Source organism: Chionomys nivalis, chromosome 5, assembly GCF_950005125.1.
Source record: "Chionomys nivalis chromosome 5, mChiNiv1.1, whole genome shotgun sequence".
Classification (NCBI taxonomy): Eukaryota; Metazoa; Chordata; class Mammalia; order Rodentia; family Cricetidae; genus Chionomys; species Chionomys nivalis.
This window is the reverse complement of record NC_080090.1, coordinates 44256796-44269129: the sequence shown is the minus strand read 5'-3', so window position 1 is coordinate 44269129 and position 12334 is coordinate 44256796. Positions and strand designations below refer to the sequence as shown.

Genomic DNA, 12334 nt, shown 5'->3' with positions numbered 1-12334 from the left:
GGCTGGCCTCGAACTCACAGAGATCTGCCTGCCTCTGCCTCCCGAGTGCTGGGATTAAAGGCATGCTCCACCACCGCCCAGCAAAAACAATATTTTTGTAGTTGAAGTTAATAATTATCAACTGTCACTACTTGCAAATGCTATTATTAAATTGGGATGCACATATAGTTGTATTTATAAGGTTATATAACCTGTGTGCCTTATTACTCATTGTGATGTTAAATCTTGTAGTCAATGCTGCTGACAATAAGCAGAGAGACAAGAACATGACCTGTATTAAGGTGTCTATTGATCCGTAAGTATATTCCAAGTTTGATTTCTTTTGTGCTAAGCTGTTTTATTCAGGTAATCCCCAACTTACCATCAACTGTGTATTATGCACAGCTCTAAGGCTTTGTTTCCCTGTTGTTTTGGACTTTATTATTTTGTTTCTTCTCTGTCCTTCATGCTCATTCCCTCAGAGAGTATTTCCTTGACCAATTTTCTTTGATGCATTGGTTCTGTTTTACTTGTTAGAGTGGTATCCATCTTTTCTTCTTACTTTCTTTCCTCAGGACGCCAGGCTGAGATTGTTAGTGATATTTTGGGGAAATCATGAGATAAATTTATTTTTCATGACTAGAATTCTGCTTTTTCCATTATATATGACTTAGTTAATAAATGAAATACTGCTGGGTATTAGAGAATGCCTACCAGTGTTTGGCTAGTTAGGTTTCACTGTGGTGACTGTATTTGTAAAGATGTGTATGGAAGGAGTGGGGTGAGAACATGAAATAGTTTTCATAGAAACTTTTGTTTTGTATTGTCTCTTATCGGCATGCTTTTGTGAAAGCTTTATGCCTTTTAAAGTCAGTAGTAATTTAGCCATTTATGTTTTCTTTATAGCCTTATTGTCAGTAATTTAATTTCTGAGGGCATAGCTAAGATTAATGTAAAACTATGTAACATATAGTATAGTATAACTATAAAATTAGAAATTAGTATTTCATTGCACCATGAAATTAATTGCAAAATATAAAAAATATTTCCCTATAATTATGCAATTAAAATTTGTGGGTTTTATTTTATCATATTTCTTCAATTTGGATCATTTTTACTAATATATTCTTGAGATTGTGTATAGTTAGATATACAGGTACTTGTAAGTTAAGAATTACACCAATGTTCTTCAAGGAAATTTTAGCTAATGATTCATTTTCTTCTTTGTTTAGGAAATTATCAGTTAATTGTAATGAATAAGCACTATATTTTTTTCTGAAGAGAGCTAGTAGGGAGTGATGCATATTGAATGTTTAATTATCTGTAAACTTATGCAAAATTCAGAACTAAATGATTCAGGTGTAAAACTAAGGAAAAGGAGCTTTTTTAAAAAATATTTTGCTTATTTGTTTTGGTCTTTTTGAGTTAGGTTCTGTCTGTAGGATAGTCCAGACAGGCCTCAAATTTATCATCTCTTTACTTTAGAATGTGCTACTGTCCTCAGTTCTTACAGGGGTTTTTGATGGACATAGTTGCTATAATTTAGTTCTTTTATATTAATTCTAGTTACTTAAAGTCAGCAGTGTTGTACTTAAAAAAATGCCTTTAGTAATCTCAACAAAGTGAGAAAAGAAGGGAGCTGTACAATAAATAACTCTGTCGACTAGTTAAGTGTGTGAGCAGTTTATTTACCAACCTACTATGTTTTCTGCAGAGAAATTGTTTTTTATAACAATTTTTACTAATTTTTATGATTATTTATTTTATATATATGAATACATCTTTATGCCAGAAGAGTGCATCAGATTCCACTACAGATGGTTGTGAGCCACCATGTGGTTGCTGGGTATTGAACTCAGGACCTCTGGCAGAGCAGCCAGTGCTCTTAACCACAGAGCCATCTTTCCAGTCTTGTTTTATTAATTTTTTAGTTAGGCACAAAATATTGGGTTTCACTGTGACATTTTTAATATATGTGTATCATAACTTGCTCATACTCACCTTCTCTCCTCTACTGTTCTGATTTTCTCTCTCCTCTTTTTCTCTCTCTGTGTGTAAGTATTTGTGGCATGTGTGTATGTGTGCTTAAATTTAGACTTTGCATATGACAGAAGACATACATTTGACATTTTATCCCCCCCATTATTTAATGCTTAAAATGTCTTTCTTTTTTTTTTTTTTGGTTTTTTTTTTTTTTTTTTTTTTTTGGTTTTTCGAGACAGGGTTTCTCTGTGGTTTTGGAGCCTGTCCTGGAACTAGCTCTTGTAGACCAGGCTGGTCTCGAACTCACAGAGATCCGCCTGCCTCTGCCTCCCGAGTGCTGGGATTAAAGGCGTGCGCCACCACCGCCCGGCTAAAATGTCTTTCTTTTTAACTCCCTTATAATCCACAAATATTCTTGTGTAGACATGAGTGAGACATATGCATGTATTTATTTGAATTTTCAGTGATAAATGTCAGATTTTATTTATCATCACCTTATTCTAATTACCTCTTGTAGAAAATTCTTAACTACTTCAAATAAAAAAAGATTAAGGGTATACTTTTCATTTCTTGATTTTTATTTTGTTTATAAAGCCATTTCTCATTTAGCGTTTTCTCTAAATTATGGATTTAGCATATATTTAAAGTTTGTAACAAACATTTGTTACAAGTTGCAAAGTCGTATGTATTTATTTTGTATTTTAACCATAACATTTTGACTTTTATGAATTTTCTCTTATTAGGTTATTTTTTTTAAACTACACATAACCATATAAAACTAATGCTTTTATTAAAGTGAATGTTTTTTCAGAGTTACAGTTTTGTTTAAGTTTCTAATTTAAGAAGTAATAAAGCAGAATTCGAGGGAGGGAAATGTGCTGTTTATTAAGTGATTACATTTTTTCTCATGCCTATCTTTGAGATTCTTTCATTTGTACTTAACATTTTATATGGCACTTTTATTTTTGACCTTTCTTTTGTGCATATGTGCCTGTGAATGTCCTGTAGGAAGGAGAAAGTAATACTTACACTGTCCCACTTGGCTTTTTTTCTGGTTCCCCAAAGTATTCTGTGGTGGAAAGAATAAAATGTTAATTGTAAATGGCATAGAAATGAATGAGCAGTAAGACATGCCCGTGCCAATAGTGTGGCAGCTGTTCTAGGAGTTAGAGGATTCAGTGCAACTTATGGGAGAATTTAAAGCTTATTATATATTAGATGGCTAGGATTAAAATAATTCATTTGCTGACATCTGTCTGATTAAAAATCAAACAAATAGGATTAGGACTGTAGCTCAGTATAAGCTTAAAATGTGTGGATTCCCTGGGTTTGTACTCTAGCACCAGAACAAAAAATGTGGGGAGCGCATTGGCCAGAGTTCTGACTCTTCTTTCAAGCTGGCAATTCTTCCTGTATTTGGAGTTGAAAGCCTAAAACACTTTCAAGTCGTACAGCATATGTGCTAAAATATAGCTTTTTGTGAATTCAACTGTTTTCAGTAGAGGTACTATCAGTGAAAGTCCCATTTTGTAATCATATTAGGAAGTACCAAACTTAAAGTTTTTGAAATTATGATGATTGATGACAATCATATTGATTATAAATGATATATGCTAAGCAGGCAAAAACAATTGAAAGTTTTTTTTTTAAAAGATCTGTAATTTTCCATTTTTGCCCTGTTTAGACCACACTTTTTTACATTGCCTTCTTTTACTCTTTTCTTGGAGATGGAGAAAGGCTTCTTCTAGGAAAGTTTTTGCAGATCTTACTGATTCTAACATTGGTTGTGTCTCTAGTACTGAAGTACATGTCCTCATCAATATAATGCCAGTGTTTTTTAGTTTATAGTGACTTACATCTTGGTTGTAACCAACTTTATTTTGTAGTTCAATGCTTTTTATGAAAATTAACATTTGATTTTAAGTTCTAAATTTTGCTTATGTATTTACAGTGAATCTAATATTATAAGCATTTGGAATAATGGGAAAGGCATTCCAGTAGTAGAACACAAAGTAGAGAAAGTTTATGTTCCTGCTTTGATCTTTGGACAGCTTTTAACATCGAGTAATTATGATGATGATGAGAAAAAAGTTACAGGTAAAGTCTAAATGAAACTTTGATGATAAGTATCTTTTTCTTAACATACAGTTTCCAAATTCCCATTTCTTAAAGCATCTCATATAAGGAAACCTGTGAAAAAGACTCAGGAATAAGGTACTTTGGAAATACATTGTTGCCTCGGTAGGTTGATAGCTTCTTTTAAGCCTAAGGCTCCAAGAAGTGGATATAAATGAAGTGACTTTGTTAGAAGTTCAGATTTCATACTCACCTAGACTTACTGTATCAGAAGATTCTTATTTTCTTAAATTATGAGAGTAGCAAATCATAAGTCTTTAATGATACTATATTATATGCTGTATAGTACCTATCATATTACTAAATCCTAATATTTCTTTAGTATAAAAATCCGTAAACATAGGACTTCCAGTCAGTAGTTAGGAAAAGTGACACAACACATAGCGGTGTTTTCTGTTAGACTTGCCCTGTGATAGGCCAGGTAATAAATTTCCTTTAAAATAACGTGAACTAAAATTTTCATATCTAACTTGTTTTACAGGGGGCCGTAATGGTTATGGTGCAAAACTTTGTAATATTTTTAGTACAAAGTTTACAGTAGAAACGGCTTGCAAAGAATACAAACATAGTTTTAAGCAGGTATGATAGTAATATGTCCATTTTCTCATTTCTTTAAAAATGTTTTATTGTTTTGCTTAGATAATAGAAGTTTAAATATTTTTAAAAATTAAATTAAAAAAACAAAAATTGGTTTGGTTTTTAAAAGTATTAGTCAATGACCAAAGAGATACCAGAATTTCTAGATTTCATATAGCTTCTCTATCATTCTCTTAAGGCAGGGCGCTTTATTTAACAGATGCAACCACTTAAAGAATACTTGAGAAATTCCTTGCTGAGTTATGCTTCCTATTTAAGAAATGTTGGGGCCGGGTGGTGGTGGCGCACGCCTTTAATCCCAGCACTCGGGAGGCAGAGGCAGGCGGATCTCTGGGAGTTCGAGGCCGGCCTGATCTACAAGAGCTAGTTCCAGGACAGGCACCAAAACTACAGAGAAACCCTGTCTCAGAAAAAAAAAAAAAAAAAAAAAGAAATGTTGGTAGGTCTTTGGAGAAGTATTTTGAATTTTACATAAACTAAAATAATTTTATTAGATAAACATGTGTGTTTGCTTTTATAAAAGTCCATGGGGGCATATTGAATGTGGAAGATGCTTCAGTGCCTTTGTATAAAAGCTATGCAGTTTATTTTCATTACCAACCTGGTATAAATATAACATTTACAATTTTTGACTTTAGTACTAAGCAGTTTCAAGGTGTTTTGTTGTTGTGAGGGTGGAAAATATAAATGTTGTAGTAAATGAGTGTTTTGTGAGCCGAGTCTGTGTTATAAAAGTTGGACACATTAAAGAAATATTTATATGTTCTCTTAAAGACATGGATGAATAATATGATGAAGACTTCTGAAGCCAAAATTAAACATTTTGATGGTGAAGATTATACATGTATAACATTCCAACCAGATCTATCCAAGTTTAAGATGGAAAAACTTGACAAAGACATTGTGGCCCTCATGACTAGAAGAGCATATGATTTGGCTGGTTCATGTAAAGGGGTCAAGGTCATGTTCAATGGAAAGAAGTTGCCTGTAAGTGTCTTCTGTAATGAAATTTAAGTGTTATTTTGTAGACTGCAGATAGTTATATCTTGTTTTTCAAATCTTGTCTGATTGTTGATTTATGTAATCTATTAGCCGTCATCTTGCTAAGTAATTTCTATTTCTTGTATGTGTTCTTTCCTTCTCTCTGTCCTATGATCATTCAAAAAAAGTCTATTTTAATAGATTTAATGATAATGTGTAATTTAATGCCTTTGAATTTTTTAGTAATTTCCATAGGGTTTGAGGTAACATGTAATTTAATAATTCACATATAGCTAAAGACTTTATAAGTCTTTAACCTCAGGTCATCTCTTTCACTCCTTGTGTCCTTGAAACTAGACATTTTGTGTGTGTGTGTGTGTGTGTATGTGCGCGCGCGTGTGCATACACCATTCTGTGAATTTGGAGGTCAGCGGATAATCTCAGCTTTTGACCTCACCTTCCAACTTGCTTGAGACAAAGCCTCTTTATTATTCGCACCACTGCCCTGTGCTGCAAAGCCAGGCTTGTTGGCTGTCAGTTTCTGGGGTTCTCATGCCTATGCCCCATTTCGCTGTAGGAGCATTGGGGTTGCAAATATGCCTTGCTGTGCTTGGCTTGGTGTTGGTTCTGGGGATCTGACTCTGGTCCTCATGTTTCGACTGCAGGTGCTTTACTCACTGAGCTGTCTCTCAAGCCTAAGACATTTCACTTTACTTATACAGCCTGTAAGGACTGTATGGAGAGGAAAAGGAGGCAGAAGAAATAGATTTGTATGGCTCTCAGTTCTGAGACATACGCAGACGTGCTTGTGCATATGTTTTTGTTGTTGTTGATTGTTTTGGTGATCTAGTTATGCTGAGTTGCCCAGGCTGACCTGTGACCCCTGGGTTCAAGCAGTCTTCTTGCTTCAGCCTCCGGAGTACTTCCAGTTGCACACATGTGCTATTTGGCTCAGTTTAAACTACTTGATTTAATCTTATACCCCTGCACAAGGATTTTCTTTAACTTTTCTTCTAGAACAGTTGACAATGAATTCCTTGCTATTATATGAGAAATCCTGATTTTTTTCCTTCTCTTTCAAATGATATTTTTTCAAAAGAATTATGGGTTGATAGTGGATTTTGTTCAGCATATAAAGATGCCACTCAATTCTTGCTTGACACGGGTTATGATTACAAGACTGTTGTGATGTGTTTGTGTTCTTCTCTTGGTAAGGTTAACATATTTCTTTTTCTTCGGTCTGTTGTGAGGATTTTATATATCTAATATGTATGTGTGTGTGAGAATCTGAGTGTGTGTGGGGGGTGGTTTAGTATGTGATTTCATTTATCCTGTGAGACATTCTTTGAGCACCTTGACTTTGTTGTTTTTGTTGTTATTGGTGTTACAAATTTTGAAAACTTCTAGGCAATGACTGCTTCAACTTTCTGAACCATTCTTTCTCTTTCCTCTGGTGTACAGGCTATGCTGGCTTTATCACACTTGAGGCTTGGGCTGATTTGTTCTTTGTCTTAGTTTGTTTAGTTTTTGTTGCCTTGCCTTCAACTTTATTAGCTTTTCCCCCTACCAATGATCTCTGTCAGTGATATTTCTTATGTCTGTGGTGCTTTTGATTTTTAGCACTTTCATTTTCTTTATTATTTGGATTCCATTTCTCATCTGAAGTGGAATGCGTTTCCCACTAGAGACTGTGCTGTACTAATGATAGTGATTTTAAATGCCATGTAACAACCTCTGAGATGTGTCTGAGATGCTTTGTTTTTAGTTTGGGTTTATTATATGTGTCTGAGTGTTAGGCCTGTGCATATGTTTGTGTACCGTGTGTGTGTGTGTGTGTGTGTGTGTGTGTGTGTGTTTGGTGCATGTGGTGGCCAGACAATCCCTTGAAACTGGAATTACTGACGATTGTGAGCTTTTTCTATGGTGCTGGGAACCTGGGTTCTTTGTCCTCTGCAAGAGTGGAAGTGCTCCTAACCAGTGACCATCTACCCAGCTCTGGAGCTGACTCTGATTATTTTCAGTTTTAAACTCTTTTTAGAATTCCTGAAAGTATTTATGGCAAACTATATTGTATTAGGTAGTAGTGCTGAGGTAAATAGGCTTTGTTACTGGACTAGGAGGTAGACTGAGTTTGAAGTTTGTTTCTTTCTACTCTTCATTGTTCAAGTCTTTGAACTACCTGGCAGAGATGGTCTGTCTTGTAGCTCTATTGGCTGAAATTCACTCTTGTTATTAGAGGCTTATTGGTCTGGGGTTAGCATGTAAGAGAAGAGTTCTCGAATGTCTGATGAAATCCAGTCCTGGAGTGCACATTGAGTCTGTTTCCTGCAGATTGACTTCAGAGTGCTTATGCACATCTTTCATGAGTAGAGATTTTTCGTCTGCCCTTAATTCTTTGTCTCCAGCTTTAGCAACTTTCCATAAGTGTCCTCAGTCTGGATCCTGAGGCCCATTGACTTACAGAATAAGCCCTCCTCCTTGTTTTCTTTTTGTAAGAGAATGGAGTCTGGCTGGATTTTCCAGTGGCTGCTGTTTTCTTCTAGCCAGCACCATAACAAGTGTATCTTCTCTTGATCAGAATGATCAAGAGAATCATGGGAAGACATGATGCATTTCCTGGAGGGAAAACTTGCTGGGATGGGAACCTGAAATCCCCACCCTCAACCATAGCCCTTAGGAGCTTCCTATGCATGCAATCTTCCAGTAGTGATTATGATTAGTTAAGACATCTAGTGTAAGGTTTGTACTATTTTATTAAACTTCTGCTCTAGGTAAGCAAATACTGAGATTCTATGGTTTTCTTCAGCAGGTGTCTCTCTTCAGTTATTTCACAGTCTGTTCTTTAAGGGGCTTGTAAAAATTGTTAATTCATTTGGTTAGCTGTTTTCCATAAGGACAGAGATGTCTTTTGCTTTAATTTTCCTCAAATCTTAACTTATACTGAAAGGTAACATTTGTCACATAAAATAATTAGTTTTATGAAAGACTTTGTAATAACTTAATAACCATCTTTTCTCAACTTCATCAATATACACACGAATGAATGCTCTACAAACGGGCTGAGAAGGGAGTGCATGATGACTTGTATCTTGGGTAAAAGCTGCTATAAATGAGAATAGAAGAAAGAGAAGTAACTAGTGGCATGTAATTATACTGTTGACCTGTGAGTGACTATTCATTGTTTTATAAATTAATAGGTAAATGGATTTCGCAGCTACGTAGACCTTTATGTGAAAGACAAATTGGATGAAACTGGGGTAGCCCTCAAAGTTATCCATGAACTTGCAAATGAAAGATGGGATGTTTGCCTCACTTTGAGTGAGAAAGGGTTCCAGCAGATCAGCTTTGTGAATAGTATTGCAACTACAAAAGTAAGTGCCAGGTTCTTGGTTTCCAAGTCATCGGTGAAACAATACATTAAATAATGAAATAAAAGAAAATGTTGGCTTTGTTATATTAAATTTGACTCATAAAAATTAAAGTTATTTTTATCAAATTTAAATATACATTGAGAAGTTAATATGCTTAGTGCTTATTATTGAACATATTTTCTGAAATTTAAATTGACAAGATTTGTTATTTTGTATTCTGAATTGAGAGTATGATAGAGAATAATAGGAAATGAGCTTCTTGGGAGGTCAGCTTGTAGAACATGTTATTTGCTAGTCTGAGGAGCTTGAGCCTTCTTCTGTAGGCTTTGGATTTCAAAATCAAATAAAATTCTTCTTACCTAAAAGCATTTATTGTCTGTGGATGTAGCATAGTGGTAGAGTGCTTACCTAGCATGTTAGAGGCTCTGACTTTAATCCACAGCTCTGCAAAGAAAAAAAAAATGAATGAATGACTAAGCTAAAGGGAGTGAAACACTCAGTCATGCAAGCAAATACTGTAGGCTAGTTTAAAGCACTGATTTGTGACTCTTGTTTAAGTTTTATCTTTTAATGTTTTAATAGTTTCTTAAATAATTTAATGTCACTTGATTTAACCCAGTAATGATTTTATTCTGTTAGACAGTGATTTAAAACTTTATTTAAAAGTCCCCCCGCCCCCCAATCACACAGGCTACAACTGTGTGGAGCACTAATGCCACTAGGGGCCTCTGTTTTTTCTAACTTTCTTTTCTACAAGTTATGGCATGTGACTTTGTTTCCTATCCTCACATACTAGTATATCTCTATACCTCATTTCCAAGTTCTAGGGAGAGGGAATGGTGTTAAGCCAATTACCATCTTTCGGTCAGGATGTAATAGTTTTCCTAGAAGGACCACCCAGCTGGTAATTGCCAACATCTCATTGATTGGAACTGAGTCACATGGTTTCTGTGTCTTTTTAAAAACTGGGGTGAAATAGGATACTCTTGCATACAACAAAAAACAGCCAAAAAGAAAACCATAAGCAGGGTCTTCAGAGATGTCCCAGGTTAAATATACTGTAGTGTTGGGGGACAGGATGGTATTCCTGGAGATTAGGAAGCTACATGGAATTCTCTTTCCCTGTACCTTATCCTATATATGTTGTCCATTTGGTTTTTTATGAGTTCTGTCTCTGTTGTTGCTCAATATTTTTTTAAATCAAAAATATATTTTTTCTTTATATAATATATTCTGATTGCAGTTCCCGTCCCCACTTCCCAACTCCTCCCAGATCCTCCTATCTCCCCTTCCACCCTAATGTACATTTCTCTTTCTTATTAGAAAACAGACATCTAAATAATAATAATTATAATAAAATAAAAATAAACAAACTGGAATAGGACAAAACAAACAGAAGAAAAGGAGCCGAAGAAAGAGCAAAAGAAACGTAGATGCAGAGACACACTCATTTGCACACATAGAAATCCCATAAAAACACAAAATTGGAGATCATAATATATATGCAAAAGGCCTATAAGATAAAAATAAGAAAGAAGAACCTTCAAAATGTCATTGAGTTTGTTTTGTGTTGATCATCTATTGTTAGCTATAGAGCTAAGAGTGGTTTATATACATGGTGAGACTCTTTTGGGGAAAACTGTCTTTTTATTAATAGTAGACAATAAAATATGTTCCTGAGTTTTATGAACCATCTTATTCAATTCTCAAACTCTGAGTGGAACACGGGATTCCCTGGTTTTACAGATGGATAGATAGCTCAGGGGAATCTGAAAGTCTGAGGCAGCACTTGAGGGACTGAGCCATTCTTTAATCAATATGTGGTCTCTGTGCCAACTCTGAGTGATGCCAATTACATTGTTGTACATTCACTTGCTGCTCAGATAATCAGAGAACTGATTTTGAGTATTAGGAAATGCTCTAGATCTGGTGTTAGAGGAAAAGATTACAGAAGATAGTTTATTGACATTGTGACCTAAAATAGCCTTTTAAATCCTCACTATCATTTTCAGACTCTTAGTCCTCAAGAAAACAGTTATACTGAGACTACTAAGTTGTTGGATCCTTTAGCTCTAGAAGATTTTGTATTCTGTGCTTTTCCCTCTGCAGGGTGGACGGCATGTGGATTATGTAGTAGATCAAGTTGTTGGTAAACTGATTGAAGTAGTTAAGAAAAAGAACAAAGCTGGTGTATCAGTGAAGCCATTTCAAGTAAGTGATGCTTTATGTGTTCCGTTGAGTTACCACATCATGCCTGTTTTGATATTGAACATTTTTGTTGTGTTTTTCACAGGTTAAAAACCATATATGGGTTTTTATTAATTGTCTTATTGAAAATCCAACCTTTGATTCTCAAACTAAGGAAAACATGACTCTGCAGCCCAAAAGTTTTGGGTCCAAATGCCAACTGTCAGAAAAGTTTTTTAAAGCAGTAAGTATTATTTTTTTCCAGAGTTATTGAGAACGGAGCAAATAGGGTTTATTTATTTATTTTATTTGTAACCAAATTCTCTTTTATCATAGTAACTGTAGGTTAGGCATGCTTAAACTATGTGTTAATATACTTCATTCTGCTAATTTTAAAAGTGTAGACCACATTATTTCATTAAACTATTAATTGTTTTGTCGAGTACAAAAGTAGGGAATTACATTGCTAAGTGTGTTAGCTTTATGTCGGCCATTGCAAAGGTCCGGTTTCCTATTGACAACTATGCAGAGCCTCATAATCTCCTGTTTTCATCGTCTACTCTTTTGTTCAGATTCTTCTACTGATACACACACACACGTATGTATGCATGCCCTATATATCTATATAATGTATATACATATATCATATTTGTTATAGAGCTATACATATATCACATATCTAATGATATCGTATATAAAATGTAGTATTTTCTACATTATTACAAGTTGCGTTTGAATTTGTACATATTATTTTAGCTTTTTAAAATTTTTCTAAAATGTATAAGTAAATAATAAATCTTGGATTTGTAACTGGATTTTGTAGCCACTTTTGGTTCCTTGTAATCTGTAGTACACTACTCAGGATCTCATTTGACTCCCTTTTTAGTAGTACCACCAGTTAAACATTTACTAAGTATCTGGGAAGTGCCTTTGGCAGTGGGACTATAATGGTGCAATCAACTAGCTAAAGTCATCCTTATTGTAACCCTTCCCCATGTGCACCTTTGGAACTGTACAGTATGGTGGGGAATAGAAAGAACAGTTACCATGGAGAATTGTGTTTGTTAAATCCCAATATTAGGTTTTCAAAGTAGGATCTA

At 34.7% G+C, this 12334-nt stretch overlaps 1 protein-coding gene across 1 annotated transcript in view; it reads left to right on the top strand.

Annotated features, from left to right (window-relative positions):
* Positions 1-12334, top strand: part of Top2b (DNA topoisomerase II beta) — a 66351-nt gene that overhangs the window by 19815 nt on the left and 34202 nt on the right. The window contains exons 4-10 of the mRNA XM_057770018.1: positions 232-295; positions 3914-4059; positions 4580-4677; positions 5470-5682; positions 8874-9047; positions 11157-11258; positions 11341-11478. Of these exons, the coding sequence (XP_057626001.1) occupies positions 232-295; positions 3914-4059; positions 4580-4677; positions 5470-5682; positions 8874-9047; positions 11157-11258; positions 11341-11478 (935 nt within the window). The remainder of the gene's footprint in view (positions 1-231; positions 296-3913; positions 4060-4579; positions 4678-5469; positions 5683-8873; positions 9048-11156; positions 11259-11340; positions 11479-12334) is intronic.